Source organism: Hippocampus bargibanti, linkage group LG01 (genome assembly GCF_051943395.1).
Source record: "Hippocampus bargibanti isolate YZ-2025 linkage group LG01, ASM5194339v1, whole genome shotgun sequence".
Taxonomy (NCBI): domain Eukaryota; kingdom Metazoa; phylum Chordata; class Actinopteri; order Syngnathiformes; family Syngnathidae; genus Hippocampus; species Hippocampus bargibanti.
This window is the reverse complement of record NC_142734.1, coordinates 25,117,047-25,135,785: the sequence shown is the minus strand read 5'-3', so window position 1 is coordinate 25,135,785 and position 18,739 is coordinate 25,117,047. Positions and strand designations below refer to the sequence as shown.

Sequence of the window (18,739 nt, the reverse complement as noted above, 5' to 3'; positions counted from 1 at the left end):
TGTTCTTGAGAATAGGCTTACCTACATGCGACAGCGAGTTGTCCTCTCCTTCAGCCATTGTGGGTTAAAAAAGCGAGTAGATATACTTGGTTTTTCTGCTAAAGTTGACGGATTTCCGGGCTGAGGGATGAGCTAAAGTGAGTATCCAATCACAGGACGCATACGTCATGTTCAACCCGAGGCCCTCTAGCTGGCCTTACTGTGCCAACTTGTGATCTGATTGGCTATCGCAACTGTATATCAACTACATGTGCCCGTTCTTGTACAGCGCACAGACGCCCTCACTGTTGATTCTGAAGGCGTCGGTCAGATTTCATACAGCCTGGCGACACAAACTAGCTGAATTCTGATTGGATTAAAAACTCTGACCTAAAACTACAACACTGAAAGGAGCATAACCAAATGGATATAATATAACACCAAGAAAACAGCATGTAGAATAATTATATATATATATATATATATATATATATATATATATATATATATATATATATATATATATATATATATATATATATATATTTTATTTATAGATAAAAATACTTTTTTAATGAAATTGACTTTTATTATAATTATGATAATGATGTCTGATTATGTTAGGCCAGCAGAGAAGGCCTTGCTGGCCCACCACTGATGGATACATTCTCCCTAAAGCCCTGATTCCTGCCCTTACTTCTTTGTTTGCTTATTTACCGTATATATTCGAGTATAACGCGCAAACAATTCTACCTAAAAAAACATATATAAGTTATAAATGAGGCCTGGGAAAAAAGTTGCATATATACAGGTAACTGACGACCACCTTGACTTACGACCACGACCTCCAGACCCAATTTTAAAAATGTTAATTTTAAGCCTGGCGCCGCAACGCGCTAGCAGGCCGGCAACACGTATGACAATTTTGGCCAGCCAACCAGCATCTCACTCTCGCACAGCAATCGACCGTGTGATGGCACCAGAGGGGGCGGGGGGGTTTCCAGTCATTTAGCTTCCGAGTCTCTATTCAATATTTTGAATGGATTTCAACTGACGACCATTTCGACTTAGGACCATTTGGTCGGAACGGAACTCGGTCGTAAGTCGGATGTTACCTGTATTTAATCCTTTATCCTTTCCAGGAGGGGGCAGCATTTCCATGGCTATTCTCACCCTTCAGTTTCGATTCTGGGAAAGACCCGGATCACGCGCCTTCCTTTATTTTTTTTACTGTTGATTAGCATTTCTTTAGCTACGCTTCATTTCCTTTCCTCGCCTCGCCCACACTAAAACACAAGTTAAGCATTGCTGTTTTGCACAAATACCAATATGCAAAGTTTACATTCAGTGAAACAAAATTTTATACTGATTTTTAATTGAAAATTAGGGGTGCGTGTTGTACTCAAATAAATACAGTATTTTGTTTTGTTATGCTTCGTTTACGTTTGGGACAGACATTAAAACATGTTTGACAACTTTGACTTGACAGTTTTTCAACTCGAAATCTGATTGGTTCAAGCAACAGAGTCATTGACATCGCATTGAATGCTCCAGGGCTTGCAGAACGGATTGTGAACGCGTCCCTAACCTTAAACACTCAACCCTAACTCTCAGCCTTAACCTCTAACCCCTAACCCTAACAAAATAGAATTGATTAGTCTGTCTGTGTAAGCTCACAGTCGTGCAGGAGTGGTCCATCAATGAAAAGGTTTCTTCAGCCATCATCGTTTGACGACAATGAGGTTAAAATCATAGCGAAAGAAAATAGATGGTTTGAAAGGGGAGTAAAAGAAGCTAGATTCATAAAACAGCAAAACCCTTCACTAAATCACCATGGTGGGGTGAGGTTCAATTTGAATCGTTCGTACAACAGACTTCTTAGGAAACATAGGCTTAGTTATGCTGATGAGGTGATACCAGGGCAAATGGGGCAATCAGGGCAGTCGTAGACCCCATACTCAGGCAAGACAATAGAAGTAATCAGTCAGGACAAGTGAAGTAATCAGTCAGGACAAGTGAAGTAATCAGTGTATAGGGCCGAAACTACAAGCTAAAGATTTTAGTTCGCTGACGAAGCCTCTTGGATAAGGATAAGAAGCGAAACATCCGACACATTCAAAGAAGTACAGATGACCGCTGAAGAAACCTTTTCATCAATTGATCAGTCTGTGATTCCGATATTTTGAGGCCAGCAGAGAAGGCCTTGCAGGCCCTGACGGCTCCCCACTGCTAAATAGCCTGCCTTCACGCTTACTTGACTCGGGTACTGATGTGAGCGTTGTTTCTCCGTTGCGCAAGGTGTGAACTGCTGATTGGATCTGCCTTTGTCTGCACTCTTGCTTCTTAGCTGAGTTGATGACATACCAACAAATCTTCAGGATCCAACCACAAAAACATTTTGAAAATCATCAAAGATCAAAAGTCATCCATAGCACCCAAAGATGGTCCCAAATGCTTTATATTTGTAGATGTATGTCATTGTGAAAGTTAACTTCACTTCTTTTTATTTATCTAGCTATCCAGCTATCGAGCTGGCTATCTGGCTGGCTATCTAGCTGGCTACCTAGCTAGCTATCTATTTGCTATCTAATTGCCATCAAGCTAGCTAGCTTGCTATCTATTTGCTATCTTTGTCATCTAGCTAGCTAGCTATCTATTTGCTATCTATTTGCTAGCTATCTAATTGCCATCTAGCTAGCTATTTGCTATATATTTTCTAGCTATCTAGCTGGCTACCAAGTTAGCTATCTATTTGCTATCTAACTGCCATCTCGCTAGCTAGCTATTAGCTATCTAGCTGGCTACTTAGCTATCTATCTATTTGCTATCTAATTGCAATCTACCTAGCTAGAAAGCTATCTATTTGCTATCTAGATAGCCATATAGATATCTATCTAGCTGGCTACCTAGCTAGCTATCTAGCTGGCTATTTGCTATCTATTTGCTATCTAATTGCCAGCTAGCTAGCTATTTTCTATCTATTTCCTAGCTATCTAGCTAGCTATCTCTTTGCTCTCTAACTGCCATCCAGCTAGCTAGCTATTAGCTATCTTGCTAGCTACCTAGCTGGCTACCTAGCTAGCTAGCTATTTGGTATCTAATTGCCATCTAGCTAGTTAGATAGCTATTTATTTGCTATCTATTAGCTATTTAGCTAGCTAGCTATTTGCTAACTAATCGCCATCTAGCTAGCTATCTATTTGCTATCTATTAGCTAGCTATCGATCTATTTGAGTTATTCCGGCTTGAGCGAACGCTGGCGCGTGTGGCTGCCACAGAAAAAAAACCGAAAAAAAAACGTATCCTGTGACTTTAAAGTGACCTTGAGAGTTTTGAAAGGCGCTTATAAATGAAATGGATTTTTATTATGATTATTATAGCTTAGCGTCCTGCTGTATACGTCCAGCTCTTGTTGTCATTCTGTTATTTTCAGTCAATAGTTTTGCAAAGGAACTGCATGAGTCACTAAAGGCCCACTGCATCATTTTGCCGTTGATTTTGTTTTGTTTTTTTGTCAATCACGGGTGCTCTCCGGCCAGGCCTCACATCTCACTCGCCGTCAAGATCAATTCATCGGAAGGTTTGATCCTCCGCACGTGGGGCGGCGTTCTGTCGCTGGCCGTGTCGCATGGTCATTTGCTGCTGTCCGTGGGGAGCAAGAAGAAGGTTTCCCTGCGCAGCCGCGCCAAGATGGACGACCGTCAATGGCACTCGGTAGGTGAGCCAAGCAGGCGCCTGCGTGGCCGAATGGCAGCTCAAATGCTGGCTGGCCTCTGCCCTCAGGTGTTGGTGAAGCGCCACGCCGATCAAGTCAGCATGATCGTGGATGGCATCGCCGCTCAGTCCAGGAAGATTCCCTCAGGCGAGCGGATGCCTATCGGCGCGCCCGTCTTTGTCGGAGGAGTGCCGCCGCAATCTGCGATGTCCGCCGCCCGCTCCGGGTTTAGCGGCTGCGTCCGTGACCTGATGCTGAACGGCAGGCCGGTGGGAAGCCCGGCCCACAGCCAGGGCGTGGTCCCTTGTTTCCAGAATCCGCTGCGGCCCGGCGCCTTCTTTGCGGACCAGGGAGGGCATCTGGTCTTCGGTCAGCACCCGTTTTGTTGTTCACTGTTGTTTCTTGCGTGGCGGTACGATTGTGATGACCAGAGCATCTTCCACTTCCTGCAGGCGAATCACTGGTCCTGGACGGAGACCTGGAGATCAAACTGGAAGTGCGTCCGCTGTCCGACTCTGGGCTGCTGTTGCAGGCTGGGAGCAGCTCCGGCCAGCATCTGATTTTGACGCTACGCACAGGAGAGGTGACGCCCAGGGGGGTATTTGTTGTATTGTTGTATTGTTGTTGGATCTCCAAAGATAAGACGTCACAACACCAAAGACAGTTTTTGAATCCACGTGTGTTCTCTATTTTTGTCTTGGCGGGGGCCGGCCAGCTATATCTTGCTGGTTGAAATCTGGAAATGAATTTTACTTTGGTGTGCATTTGACAAGCTGTCATTAGTGATGTCGCCAAAAATTGCAACTGCATATCTTCTTCTTTTCCTTTGGGCTTTTCCCTTCAGGGTTCACCTCAGCCAATCAGTGTCCTCCATCTAAGCCGGTTTTGTCCATCCTCTTCTCTCACCCCAGATACCTTCATGTCCTCTTTGACAACATCCATAAAGCTCCTCTTTGGTCTTCCTCTCGGTCTCCTGGCTGGCAGTTCAAGGCTCAGCATCCTTCTCCCGATATAGTCACTGTCTCTCCTCTGGACATGTCCAAGTCACCTCAGTCTGGCCTCTCTGACTTTCTCTCCAAAGCCTCTAATATGAGTTGTCCCTCTAATGTACTCATTCCTGATCCTATACAACCTGGTCGGTCACTCCCGCCGGTCACTGATCGTATCCAACCTGGTCACTGATCCTATCCAACCGGGTCCTATCCAACCTGGTCACTGATCCTATTCACCCTGTCACTGATCCTATCCAACCGGGTCACTGACCCTATCCAACCTGGTCACTGATCTTATCCAACCTGGTTACTCCTGGTCACTGATCCTATCCAACCTGGTCACTGATCCTATCAACCTGATCACTCCTGGTCACTGATCCTATCCAACCTGGTCACTCCTGGTCACTGATCCTATCCAATCTGGTCACTCCTGGTCACTGATCCTATCCAACCTGGTCACTCCCAAAGACAACCTCAACATCTTCGTCTGTGCTATCTCCAGCTCTGCTTCCTGTCTTTTCTTCAGTGGCACTGTCTCCAGTCCAAATATCATGGCTGCTCTCAGCACAGTTTTACAGGCCTTTCCTTTCATCCTAGCCGCTCTGACATACTGCAATTTTGATGTTTAAATAGTGTGATAGCAATATCCAGGACTTCTTATTGCAGAACCCCACACACTGCCAGTGCACAATGGTGGCTTGCACAGTGAAGTTGATTGGGCCTTGCTTTTGTGACAAACCAATAGAGGCCCCACTAAGAGTGGCGCCAAGCCGTTGAAGAACCCGTGATGGCAACATGGCATCCTTTGGTGTCCTGTCTTTAGGTCACACTGTCGATGAACGGCGGTCAGGGTGAGGCCTTCTTGTCGTTGGCGCCAGAAGAGGCGCTCTGCAACGGACGCTGGCACACCATCGCGGGTGAGTGACCAGACCAAAATGGCCTCCACCGCCACACCCGCTTGGATGTTTCAACCTCTTTTGGTCTCCAGTGGTGAAGAAGAAGAACCTCCTGCAACTCCACGTGGATGCATACAGCCAACATGTCGCTGGACCCAAACCCGGCCGTTCGCCAGCCACGAGGGAAGTGCTTTACCTGGGAGGAGTTTCTGGTGAGTGCGGTACAGTGATACCTCGGTTTATGAACCCCTTGGCTTACGAACTTTTCAGTTTACGAACGTTAAATTTATGAAAATTGTAACTTGGCAAATAACTATTTGTCGGGATAAACACTGAGCTGCCACAATGAGTGATGTGTCGGTCGCGAATGAGCCCATTCTCCTAACAAGAAAATGGCATCCGGCTTGTTTTGGTCCTCTATTCCCTGTCCGCATTCTTCGGTTAAAGCCACGTGATTGGTCAAGAACGCAGCAGTAAGGGGGATTTTACAGACAGAGAGAGAGTGAGGCCGTTCTCCAAAAAAGAAAATGTCAGCCGACTTTTTTTTGTTCTCTATTCCCCGCCATCCAGTCTTCAGTTAAAGCCACGTGATTGGTCAAGTACCCAGCAGTAAAGGGGTGGTTATACATAAAAGAGATAGGCAAATGACAGAGCGTGAGAAAATGGAGAGAAAACAGTGAAATTTGGATTCGTTTCAACTTTGATAGTTCAAAGGCAGAGTGTAGATTGCAAGGTTAAAATATCCTATCAATCAGGCTCGACAAATAACCCGCACAAACCATCTGTACACTTGATGCAAAAAGCTATCAACCCAGCTAAACAGAACACAATTGATGAGGAACTAGATAAAATTATCACAGAGAAAGCACCTCCGAGGGATCATTCCTCAAGATGGTGAAAGAAAAAGGCTACATTCCTCATCGAATGTTTAATGATGATGAAACCAGCGACTCCATTCCATCAAGCCATCAACGACCATCACAAAGGTCAATAAAACCACTTTATTATACAGTACAGTTTATTTCTTTAATTTTAATACCATAGCACATGTATTATACACAAAATAAGATATATTTTGTGTAGTTTTAAGGCTTAGAAAATTATGTTTTATGGCGACCTGGGAATGGATTATTCTCATTTTAATGATTTCCAATAGGAATTAAATTTTTTTGATACACATTTTTCGCCTTACACACTCTGTCAGGGAACCAATTAAGTTCGTAAGCCAAGGAAGCACTGTACACTGGAACCTGTTCATCGAAATGGAAAGCAATGTCCTCAAAGTGTCTTCCAGATGGTTTTTGGTGTTGGTAACAAAATGTTCTCCTCCAGATGGAAGTACGGCAACGCCAGGCCCGCCGGGCTTCCACGGCTGCATCCGTCACGTGACCATCGATGGCCGCCCGTCTCATTTGGACAAAGCTCTGTCCGTTGGCGGTGCAGTGGGGACACATGGCTGCCCCGTTATTTAGCACCGACAAAGCTTTTTGGTGCCTTCTTAGCTTCACATTCCACAGGTGCAAATGGTGGCGGGTCGCGTTTGACAAGTTCTGATCAATCATTGAGAATATTGGTCTGCTTTTGTATTTGATATGGACGGACGGAGTGCTCCCATGCGTGCATGCACTTGCATTTACACCACAATCACTTTTACCTGCACGCTGAAATGATCTTCACGTGCAACGTATTATTGCAATTCACGCTTGATGTTCTTGTGCTATTCTCACCATTTTGGACCGACGTGGACCTTTGGCTGGAATTGGGTAAGATCACAAGATAGGAGCCGCGTTCAACTTTAATGTCCTTTAATTTCATGTTATCCTAACCACATTCAGCATTTATTTTTCTGTGTACTTTGCAATTAAACTTGTCAGAAATAATGAAAACAAATTGATTTCTTTCAATGAAGAAAACACAGTGTGCTTCCATTCAAAACATGTGAGGACTCCGCTTCGTTGTACTGTTAGGTTAGAATATTACAAGCTAATATTAGCTTTAACAGTTAATTTTAAAATTGTAAATATTATGAACGGAATTACATAGTGATACCTTAGTTTACGAACCCCTGGGCTTACGAACTTTTCGGTTTACGAACGTTAAATTTACAAACTTTTTGATAACACCACAACACTACACTAAACAACACAATTGATGAGGAACTAGATAAAATGATCGCAGAGAAAGCACCTACAAGGGATCATTCCTCAAGATGGTGAAAGAAGAAGGCTACATTCCTCATCAAGTGTTTAATGCTGATGAAATCGGCCACTCCATTCCATCAAGCCATGATCACAAAGGTCAATAAAACGACTTGATTATACAGTACAGCTTATTTATTTAATTATAATACCATAACACATTTATTGTACATAAAATAAGTTATATTTTGTGCAGTTTTAAGGCTTAGAAAAATAGAAAGTAGAAATTTATGTTTTATGGGGACCTGGAAACGGATTGTTCTCATTTGAATGGTTTCCGATGGTAAATTAATTTTTGGGATACACTTCGCCTTCCACACCCTGTCTGGGAACCAATTAAGTTCGTAAACCAAGGTATCACTGTATTGACCTTATTGCGCAACGTTATAACCCAACAATTGGCATGTTCGTTGTGAGAGGGATAACCAAAGAAGCCGGCAAGTTACTCACAGATGATTTAATCCTATCAATTTGATCTAATGTAGAAGTCTGGGTCTCAGCTCTTTGACACAGAAAATATTTGTGTTTCCTCAAAATCAGTAGGTGAGGCAAAAGAGAGACAAAGAGAGACAAAGGAGCCCAGTTTTAAAGAGTACTACATCCATATTCAATTTGGGTCAAACAAAGAAATCAACCGTTGATTGGATCCCTCTCCTTCACTGGTCTGTGATCTTGTCCTCCTCTTTGGCGGGGTAAAGCGGAGATATCTCCAGTTGTGTCCCTGTCAAGCAGCGTTGGTTTATGTTGTAGCATTTCACCTCCTCCATACAGCCTTGGTCATGCTGGACTCCTATTCCTTGTGTGATGAGAAACACCTAACCCCTTGACCACCAGCACCTGCACAAATATAACTCCCAACAAACTTCATTCTGCTCGCTCATCCATTCATTGAAAACAAAACAGTGTATCCACTGAGCAAATCACGACTTTAATGTTCATCCTACACAATATTTAAAATGGCTAACTAAATGTACTTATGACCTTCAGTACATCTGGTTAATTCTTTCATGTGATTTTACTTGCATCATGAATGTTCGGTCAATTTACGTTTCCACGTTTTCCCACCGAAAAGGAACCCAGAGAGACCACACTGTTACAACTCAACTCACTCTCGTTATTTATTGTTGATTGAGTTTTGAATACATTGGTTGTTTTTGTTTGGTAGACGAGCAGTGAAGTAGGTCATAAACCTACAAATAGAAACACAGGATATGAATGCAACTCATTCACAATCATTTCAAACACTACTTTGACATTATTTTAGTTTAAATCAACAGAAAGGTAGAACGTGGAAATGCAACATGTGGACTCACCGGCGGTGTGTCTCCCTTGGCTAACAAGAGCCACCTGGTTCAGACAGCATTTAACTCCACAGCCACACCCACTCACCGGCTGATCGGATTAACCCTTTCAAGTCTGTACTGCATGTAAAGCCAAGTTTAATATGTGATATCCTTTTTACATAACAACAGAACAGAAAGAATCGGGTGGTCTGCCAGTCTCTGGAGAGCAAGCTTCCCGGCACACTAAAAAAGGAGTGGATTGTGCACAAAACTAACCCTGCTAACGGATTCTCTCCATCAAACCACTTTGACTGCCTCCTGGACTTCCTCAAGAAACAGGAAGCGATCCTGGAAGAATTGGACCAGTTAGAGCCCACATCCATAGAAAAAGACGCAGTGGAGAAAGGTTCACCGGTCGTGAAAGTGAAGAAAGCCTCCACTAAATCTGATGCAGGTCAAAGGGACGATCCGACTAGCTGCACTGTGTGTGGCGACAACGCGCATGCTGGCAGGCTATTTGTGTGCAAAACCTTCAAGGAACAAGACCTTGCTGGAAAAAAAGGCTCATCTGAAGAATGCTTGCTACAAATGCTTGCGGCCTCACACCAAGGATGGAAAAGGTTGTACCTCCAAATTCCTCTGCACAAAACCAGTCTGTCGGGAAGCAGGGGTTTCGGACCACAACTATCTCCTCTGTCCCAAGCCACCATCACCAAAAAGAGACGAGTGTGAGAATCACAGCAGCAAACAAGCTGGAAATTAGTATTGGCTTGACTAAGAGGCAGGAGGAGTTTCTGGCGGAACTCACACCAGAACAAAGTCTCATTAACTGTATGCACCAATGCTGGAGATGCACTGAAGGAATACCCAGTAGTGATGATGCTGCTGAAAGCAACAACAAACTCAGGCTGTCTAATTGGCACCCTCATCGACCTCGCTTCTGATACAAACAACATTACTTATGAAGCAGCCAACCGCCTTGGTCTGTCAGGTGAGAACATTAAGCTGATCATCCATGGGGTCGGGGGCATGAGTAAGACAGTTGTGACAAAGAGATATTCCCTCCGCCTGAGGTTGAAGACCCCCAAGGGAAAAGTGGATGAACATAAGATTCTCTGCTATGGCCTACATAACATTGCTGAGGTGAACCAGCCTGTCTCACCTAGGCAATTGCAAAAATTCTTCCCTGACGTTGCCGCTGATGAACTAGTGCGGCCAAAGAAAATAGACCTCCTGATCAGTCACCGCGAGGGTCGACTTGTTCCCCAGCCAACCAAGATTGTGGGGGACCTTGTGCTCTGGGATGGCCTACTGGGCAAGACTGTTGGAGGTACCCACCCCAACCTGATTGAGGGTATCGACTTGGCTGTGTACCGCTCGGACTTCGCAAGTATGAGATCTGCCTCAATGGCATGTCAAGAGACAGTCTTTGTCCAAACAGCGGAGGAGAGAGCACTTGCCCAAAGCCTCACAGCTGCAAACAAGGAGGTCCTCGAATGGTTCAAGTGGTACAGCATTGGAGCATCCCGTATTCCCCTATGTGGTGGCTGCAAGTGCGGCAAGTGTTCCCCAGGAGGGAAGGAAAGGACTTTCAGGGAAGAAAGGGTCCTGGAGAAGATAAAGGACTGCCTCACTTGCGTGTTGGCTGACAAACACAGTGATTCCCCCCACTGGGACGCTGCGTATCCTTGGAAGGGTGACCCGGCAACACTGCCAGACAACCAGCTGGTTGTGTCGCCCAAGTCGCCATGAGGTAAACCGCCAACCTTCCCCAGTTCGCTGACATGGTTGAAGGATGCCGCGTTCTAACTGAGGATAGCTACGTGGATGACATCTTGACATCACTTGATGAACCTGAAACCCTGCAAAAAATCACCAGAGGGGTGGAGGACATTCTGAGAGCGGGTTTTTTTTTCCTTAAGCCATGGGTCCTGTCACACCAAAGTGGGAGGAGTAGTGCACCCGCTGACATCAGGGCCAAAACAACAACTCCCAGGACCTTCGTGCTGCCAAACCAAATGAAGGATGAGGAGAACAAAGCCCTGGGTGTTGTTGCTTCGGGTGATAACCTCCATCAACTTCGCCAAGAAAAGAGGGAAAGTGGGAATGTGCCAGCATATTATGAGCGACTTGCCACCAGAGCGCTCATAGCGTGCCATTCCATTCAAATACACCACGCTTGACCTCTTAGGTCCTTTCGAAATCAGGGATGCCGTCAGGAAAAGAACCAGAAAGAAGGTCTGGGGCATAGTGTTCTGCTGCATGGCATCAAGAGCAGTTCATGCAGACCTTGTTGACGACCAATCATCTGAGAGCTTCCTCCAAGCTTACTCTCATTTCGTAGCCCTGAGAGGCCATCCAAAAAGAGTCTGGTCCTACCGAGGAACAAATTTCCTTGGAGCTAAACCTGCCTTGAACGAACTGTACAAGCGCCTGGCCAGCCTGCAGGAAGCTTCCAGAACAAAGCTGCCAAGAATGGAACAGTGGTCATGGGACTTCCACCTGGCTGACGCACCTCATCGCAACGGAGCTGCTGAAGCCGCAGTAAAGCTCTTAAAGAGAGCCCTCATGAGCCTTCGTGGGACAGTAGGCTCATTCACCTGGAGCGAACTCCAAACCCTCTTTTATCAGGCAGCTAACCTAACAAATGAAAGGCCAATTGATGCGAGGGCGCAATTGCAAGAGGACTCAGTTGAGTACATCACACCCAACAGTCTACTCCTCGGACGGACCGGACAAGGAGGCGATACAGGAGAAATCGACTTGTGTATCCATCCCTGGCGCCGGCTCAGAGCCATTCAGATCAGCATGGACATGTTCTGGTCAAAATGGTTTGAACTTGCTGGACCAAACCTATTTGTGCCGCCAAAATGGCACCACACGAAGAGGAACGTTGAAGCCGGTGACATTGTGTGGATCGCTGACCAGAACGCTCTACGAGGGCAATTCCGACTTGGACGGATCCAGGCCGTCTGCCCAGACAAAAAGAACTTGTTCGAACAGCAGATGTGAGGATATGTGCCGGCCTGCCTGCCCCACTGGCAGTCGGGCATCGCAGGAAGGACTTGCCGCTGCAAACAACCGTAATCTTACGGAGAGACGTCAGGAGACTGGTGGTCCTCCTCCCCGTTGAAGACCAGCATGGCCCAGCTAAGCCTGACACTGGTTTCCTTGACTGACATCACTCTGGTTCTGCAGGCACTGCCCCGACGTCATTGCCCTCACACCTTCAGGGCTGGTAGGTACAAGCCTAGCGCTGCCACCAGGTCCCACACTTGCACATACACGAAGTAAGAAGATGAAAACACACACATAACCATACCCTGACAGTACACCCGCTCTGTCAAGGTAGGCACCCGAACATTGACATTGACATCATCTCCTTTGTGTGCAGTAAATAAGAATGGACTTTTATCTGATATGGAGAAAAAAAGAAGAAAAAAAAACCCAAACATTGTAATATGATTTAATGTTGGGTGACCTCTCTGATTCATCAGTCGGTCAAGTGGGAGGTGTTGTGTAAAAAGGATATCACATGTTAAACTTGGCTTTACATGCAGTACAGACTTGAAAGGGTTAATCCGATCAGCCGGTGAGTGGGTGTGGCTGTGGAGTTAAATGCTGTCTGAACCAGGTGGCTCTTGTTAACGAAGGGAGACACACCGCCGGCGAGTCCACATGTTGCATTTCCACGTTCTACCTTTCTGTTGATTTAAACTAAAATAATGTCAAAGTAGTGATTGAAATGATTGTGAATGAGTTGCATCCATATCCTGTGTTTCTATTTGTAGGTTTATGACCTACTTCACTGCTTGTCTACCAAACAAAAAGAACCAATGTATTCAAAACTCAATCAACAATAAATAACGAGAGTGAGTTGAGTTGTAACAGTGTGGTCTCTCTGGGATCCCTTTCGGTGGGAAAACGTGGAAACGTAAATTGACCGAACATTCATGATGCAAGTAAAATCACATGAAAGAATTAACCAGACGTACTGAAGGTCATAAGTACATTTAGTTAGCCATTTTAAATATTGTGTAGGATGAACATTAAAGTCGTGATTTGCTCAGTGGATACACTGTTTTGTTTAACATGTGATTTCCTTTTTACACAACAATGAATCACCAACGACACCACCGTAGAACTACAAACATGAAAATATAGCTTTTAATTACACATAAACATTTGGACCTTACATCAATGAAATAAAACTTATAATAATAATAATAAATGTAATTTCTAAGCACCTTTCAAAACTCTCACGGTCACTTTTCAGTCACAGGATAAGTTATTTGTGTGGGTGAGCAACAGCAGCCATATGTACCAGCGTTCGATGGATAGCTAGATAGATAGATCGCTAAGAGCAAACATATAACCAGTTAGGTAGCCAGCCGGATAGGTAATAGATTGCAAATAGCTTGAGGGATAGGTTGATGCTCACGTAGCGATGAAATCGGACTACAAGACTTTCCTCATCCCTCATCCGTGACATAAACCAATTTTATGTGAAAATCTGAATATTATCACTCACCTAATCTAACATAGAAAGAACAGTTAGTACGAACTAATAATAATAATAATTGGATTGGATTTGCCTTTATTAGTCTCGCAATGGAGAAATTTCCATTTCACAGCAGCAAAATGAAATAAATGAAAGTAGAAAAGCAAAATACAGGAGCTGCTGGAAAGGCAGCCACTCTCGCGGCGCCGTCTTGAAGTCAAAAGAACAAAAGAAAACTAAGTAACAAATAACATGACAACACAGACACAGTAAGACATCCATTCTTAAGCACTTTCTGTACCCTCTTTGTCACATGAAACAGTTCCAGATGAAAGAGGAGAGCATCAAAGTTTCTCTTCACCAGTGGATCAAGGACATCATGGTGGAATGTGCACGTCGACTACAAGCGAAATCTTCAAAGCAAACACGCAGCTGGAGCATCCATTGACGAAAAGAGATTGCCTCACATCTCCTGTAAATAAAACTAAATCCGCTTCAATTCCAAACCGGGACAGTTCCATATACAGTGAGACCTCGATTTACGAACACCTTGCCTTATGAAATTTTCGGTTCACGAACATCAAATTTATGAAAATTAAACCTTGAAATACGCACTACTTTTTGCGATACACACCCACCACGGCTAGCGGAGTGACCTTCGGATCTGGCGGAGTGATCTTCGGATCTTCGGCGGAAGCACACGACCGAACAGCGCTCCAGCCGGCGCACCTTTCCACACCCGCTCTCCTTGAATGCACACGTCGATCGCCTCCGAGGAGCTTTTTGCAGATAATTTTACTATTATGGGACCGAAAAAAATCCACCACAGGCTCATGTTCAGCCGAAGAAGACACAAAACAAAATCACCGTCGAGAAGAAGGAGATAATTTAAAAACACGAACGAGATGTGCGTTTGTGTGATTTAGTGGCCCAGTACGGCTATGCTAAGTCAACCATTGCTACCATTCTCCGCAACAGAGGTGCGTCTGTTCTTTGTTGTTGTTGCAAAAGGTGTTTCCGTGCTGTTGTTGCGTCACACGAGTGTATGATTTTGAAGTGCGCCTTTCAACACTTTCATGTCTTTCAATTTCTTGATCTCCTTGATGTGCGTATCACCCTGACGCATAGCACACGCTTGTAAATTGTATAAAAGGAGCTGTCGCGGGACAGAGAGATTGGGCGAACCACGGGGCAGAATCATCTCGGACTCACAGACCCAAAGAGACTTGCACGGACCCGCTCAGGCGCCCGGCTAGCGCCGGGCGTCGGACGGACATCACGGCACGACTTGCTCAACTCCACGCCACGATCAAGCTCTGCGCGTCACCTGCCTGGAAGATCTGACAACGAACCTACTTACAAATAAAGAGAACCATCAAACTCTTTATTGGCGAGCCAGCCAGGAGCATTTTTTCCCTCCTCCTCAGCCCAATCAACTCTCCAAATGGAAATATCCAGATTTCCCAGCCGCCCGTGAACCCGGCATCTTCACAGCAAGACCCCTCAAGCCGAGCTCCCGATGGGCCGCCACCACCCGTGGGCGCCCCGACCCCACCGTGAAACCTGCCGCACCCTGATGGCCGACATCGTCCAATTCGCCTGGCGACTCTGCAACTAGCTGCATCGTATATGTCCACGATCGCACATCGTCGGACATCGCTTATGTCCACGATCGGACATCATATATGTCCACGATCGGACATCGTCGGACATCGCTTATGTCCACGATCGGACTTCGGGAAGACGCTTCATGGCCGACACGGCCGCCGACGTCAGCGTTCTTCCTCAGCGTCCTGCAGAGCGCCATGGCAACGCGATCATCGCCACCGTCGCCGATGACCCGCCTGTCCGTGCCCGGCAGCATGGCCGAACCCACGCACCTTCGTCCTCACAATCCTTCATCGATTGTCCAACAACTCACGGTGAGAAGACCTTCCGGCATCGACTCGACGGCCGCGAGGGAAGTTTCTATCGATCGACTCAAACTGGCAGTCGTAGAGCACTCTTTGCCGTGCTCCCGTACAACGACTTCAGGCACCACGAAACCTCCTCGGAAACCACCCCACCGACGCCTGCCATGCCCGGTGACCGTCATCTTGCCTGGCCTCACCATGTCGCAGAATGACTTTTGTTTTTATTTCTTTTTCCTTCATCGTTTTCACCGACTTCGGATCCAGGAGGGGAGCCCTGTTGCGTCACACGAGTGTATGATTTTGAAGTGCGCCTTTCAACACTTTCATGTCTTTCAATTTCTTGATCTCCTTGATGTGCGTATCACCCTGACGCATAGCACACGCTTGTAAATTGTATAAAAGGAGCTGTCGCGGGACAGAGAGATTGGGCGAACCACGGGGCAGAATCATCTCGGACTCACAGACCCAAAGAGACTTGCACGGACCCGCTCAGGCGCCCGGCTGGCGCCGGGCGTCGGACGGACATCACCGCACGACTTGCTCAACTCCACGCCACGATCAAGCTCTGCGCGTCACCTGCCTGGGAGATCTGACAACGAACCTACTTACAAATAAAGAGAACCATCAAACTCTTTACTGTCAAAGCAACGGTTTCGGGCAATCGAAGAAGTTGAAAAACGTCTGTTAATTTGGATTAACGAAAAGCAGTTATCCGGCGACATAGCGAGTAAAGCAATTATATGCGAGAAAGCACGGCTAATTCACGCCAATATCGCCATGCGGCAACCTGGAAGTTCGGGGCTTATTGAGGATTTTAAAGCCAGCAACGGATGGTTCGAGAACATCTGAGAGCGAGGAGGAGGTGATGGCTGCAGCATCAAGTGCAATCAAGGCTCATCAAGGCAATGTTGGCAACTTTGAATTATGTGCAGGCTTTTATCGAACAATTCCATCCAAAAGACTGTGGCTATGACAATCATCAACATGATGAACGATAATGTAATGCCTCAGCTTTGTAAGACCTTACAAGTCAGAATGCAACAGGTGTCAATGAAGAGGTTTTTTATCACAAAAATGAGGAGTCCCCAAAGAAGCAAAGAAGAGAAGCCACACCAGAGGTTGAGTTAGCAACAGTCCTTATGGAAGGTGACTCTCCTTCCATAAGCCATCAACGACCATCACAAAGGTAAATAAAACTTTATTTTATAGTACAGTTTATTTCTTTAATTACAGTCCTCATGTAATGTGCCTGTGTTCCAAACAGCAATTCCCTCTGACCTCCAATGCCATTCCGTCAAGCCATCAATGACCATCACAAAGGTAAATAAAACATTATTTTACAGTACAGTTTATTTCTTTAATTACAGTCCTTATGGACTGCGACTCTATTTCCAAACAGCAATTCCGTCTGACCTCCAACGCCATTTCATCAAGCCATCAATGACCACCACAAATGTAAATAAAGTGACTTTATTATATGGTGCAGTGTATTTCTTTCATGACAATACAATAGCACATTTATTATACATAGAATAATGTAAGTAGTGTGTACAGTGAGACCTCAACTTACGAACGCCTTATAATACGAACTTTTCATCATACGAACGTCAAATTTATGAATATTAAGCCTCATAATAAGAACTATTTTCATCTTACGCACTTCGGTGGAAGTGTGTATACATAAATACATAATCTTCTGCGGAAGAACACGAAAGCACATGACCTTCGGCTCTGGCGGGGTGATCTTCGGCAACCAAACAGCGCTCCAGCCGACGCTACTTTGCACACCCCCTCTCATTGAATGCACACGTTCATCGCCTCCTTGCAGCTTTTTGCTTATACTTTTATGATTATGGCATCGAAAAAAAACCACCACAGGCTCGTGTTCAGCCCAAGAAGAAACACAATAAAATCACTGTCGCTGAGAAGGAGATAATTGAAAAACACGAACGACGTGTGCGTTTGTGTGATTTAGCGACAGAGCGCGGCTATGCTAAGTCCACCATCGCTACCATCCTTCGCATCAAAGAAGCTATCAAAGGTGCGTCTGTTGCAAAAGGTGTTTCCATGCTCTTAAAGCGACGGTCTCGGGCAATCGAAGAAGTTGAAAAACTTCTGTTAATTTGGATTCACGAAAAGCAGCTATCCGGCGACAGCGTGAGTAAAGCTATTTTATGCAAGAAAGCACGGCTAATTCACGCCGATATCGCCATGCGCCAACCTGGAAGTTCGGCGCTTATTCAGGATTTTAAAGCCCGTAACGCAGGGGTCGGGAACCTATAGCTCGCGAGCCATATACGGCTCTTTTGATGATTGCATATGGCTCGCCGTTAAAACTAAATACATATTCTCGCTTTTTTGCCGTTCATTTCCCGTTGGGGCTGCAGTTGGCGGAAAGCGCAATTTTGATTGGATGACACTGACCTAGGTTGGCGGAAAGCGCAGATTTGATTGGATGATACTGGCCGTCAGTTGAAACAGGTAAACGGCCCTTTAAATCAGCCCGACAGTTAAAAAAAAGGCGAGTACGCTCCAGCAACAGGATTCGCGATTCTAATTTGCAATGAAACAATACCATTGATGAAACAGTCGAATGTCAGTGATATTTTAACAAGCCCCATGTTAACGTTTAGCATCAATATACTTCTGCGAGAAGTATATTGCAGATAGCAAGTGTGGAAGCTTATTAGCCGTGTGCAGGCGAGCTAGCAGTAACTTTGCCTATGGACCCGGCAAGTTGACTTTCATTCCGATCGTTTGGGTGGATGTTTACCAATCATGAGGAACGGTAAACCATTCATGTTAACGGTGAGTACTATCACAAAGTTATTTTAAATAATACATTCTGACATTTTGTTGAAAAGTGGACGCGCGTGCGTGCGTGTTTGCGTGCGCGCGGGTATGTGTGTGTGCGCGCGCGCGTGCTCGCGTGTGTGTGGCTCTCACTGAAAAACATTTCTATATATTTTACTTTTATGGCTCTCTTAGTCAAAAAGGTTCCCGACCCCTGCCGTAACGGATGGTTCGAGAACATCTGAGGGCGAGGAGGAGAAGGCAATGTTGGCAAAGTGGAATGATGTGCAGGCTTTTACCGAAGAGTTCCATCCAAAAAAGACTGGCTATGACCGCTATGACAATCATCAACATGATGAAGGATAATGTGATGCCTCAGCCTCGTAACACCTTACAAGTCAGAAAGCAACAGGTGTCAATTAAGAGGTTTTTAATCAGCAAAAAGGATGAGGAGTCTCCAAAGAAGCAA

At 45.4% G+C, this 18,739-nt stretch overlaps 1 protein-coding gene across 1 annotated transcript in view; it reads left to right on the top strand.

The window, feature by feature from the left end:
• Positions 1-7,941, top strand: part of lama5 (laminin, alpha 5) — a 223,022-nt gene extending 215,081 nt beyond the window's left edge. Inside the window, exons 74-79 of the mRNA XM_089015936.1 lie at positions 3,519-3,693; positions 3,763-4,063; positions 4,147-4,277; positions 5,510-5,603; positions 5,675-5,794; positions 6,915-7,941. Of these exons, the coding sequence (XP_088872062.1) occupies positions 3,519-3,693; positions 3,763-4,063; positions 4,147-4,277; positions 5,510-5,603; positions 5,675-5,794; positions 6,915-7,054 (961 nt within the window). The 3' untranslated portion in view covers positions 7,055-7,941. The remainder of the gene's footprint in view (positions 1-3,518; positions 3,694-3,762; positions 4,064-4,146; positions 4,278-5,509; positions 5,604-5,674; positions 5,795-6,914) is intronic.
• The last annotated feature ends 10,798 nt before the right edge of the window (positions 7,942-18,739 follow it).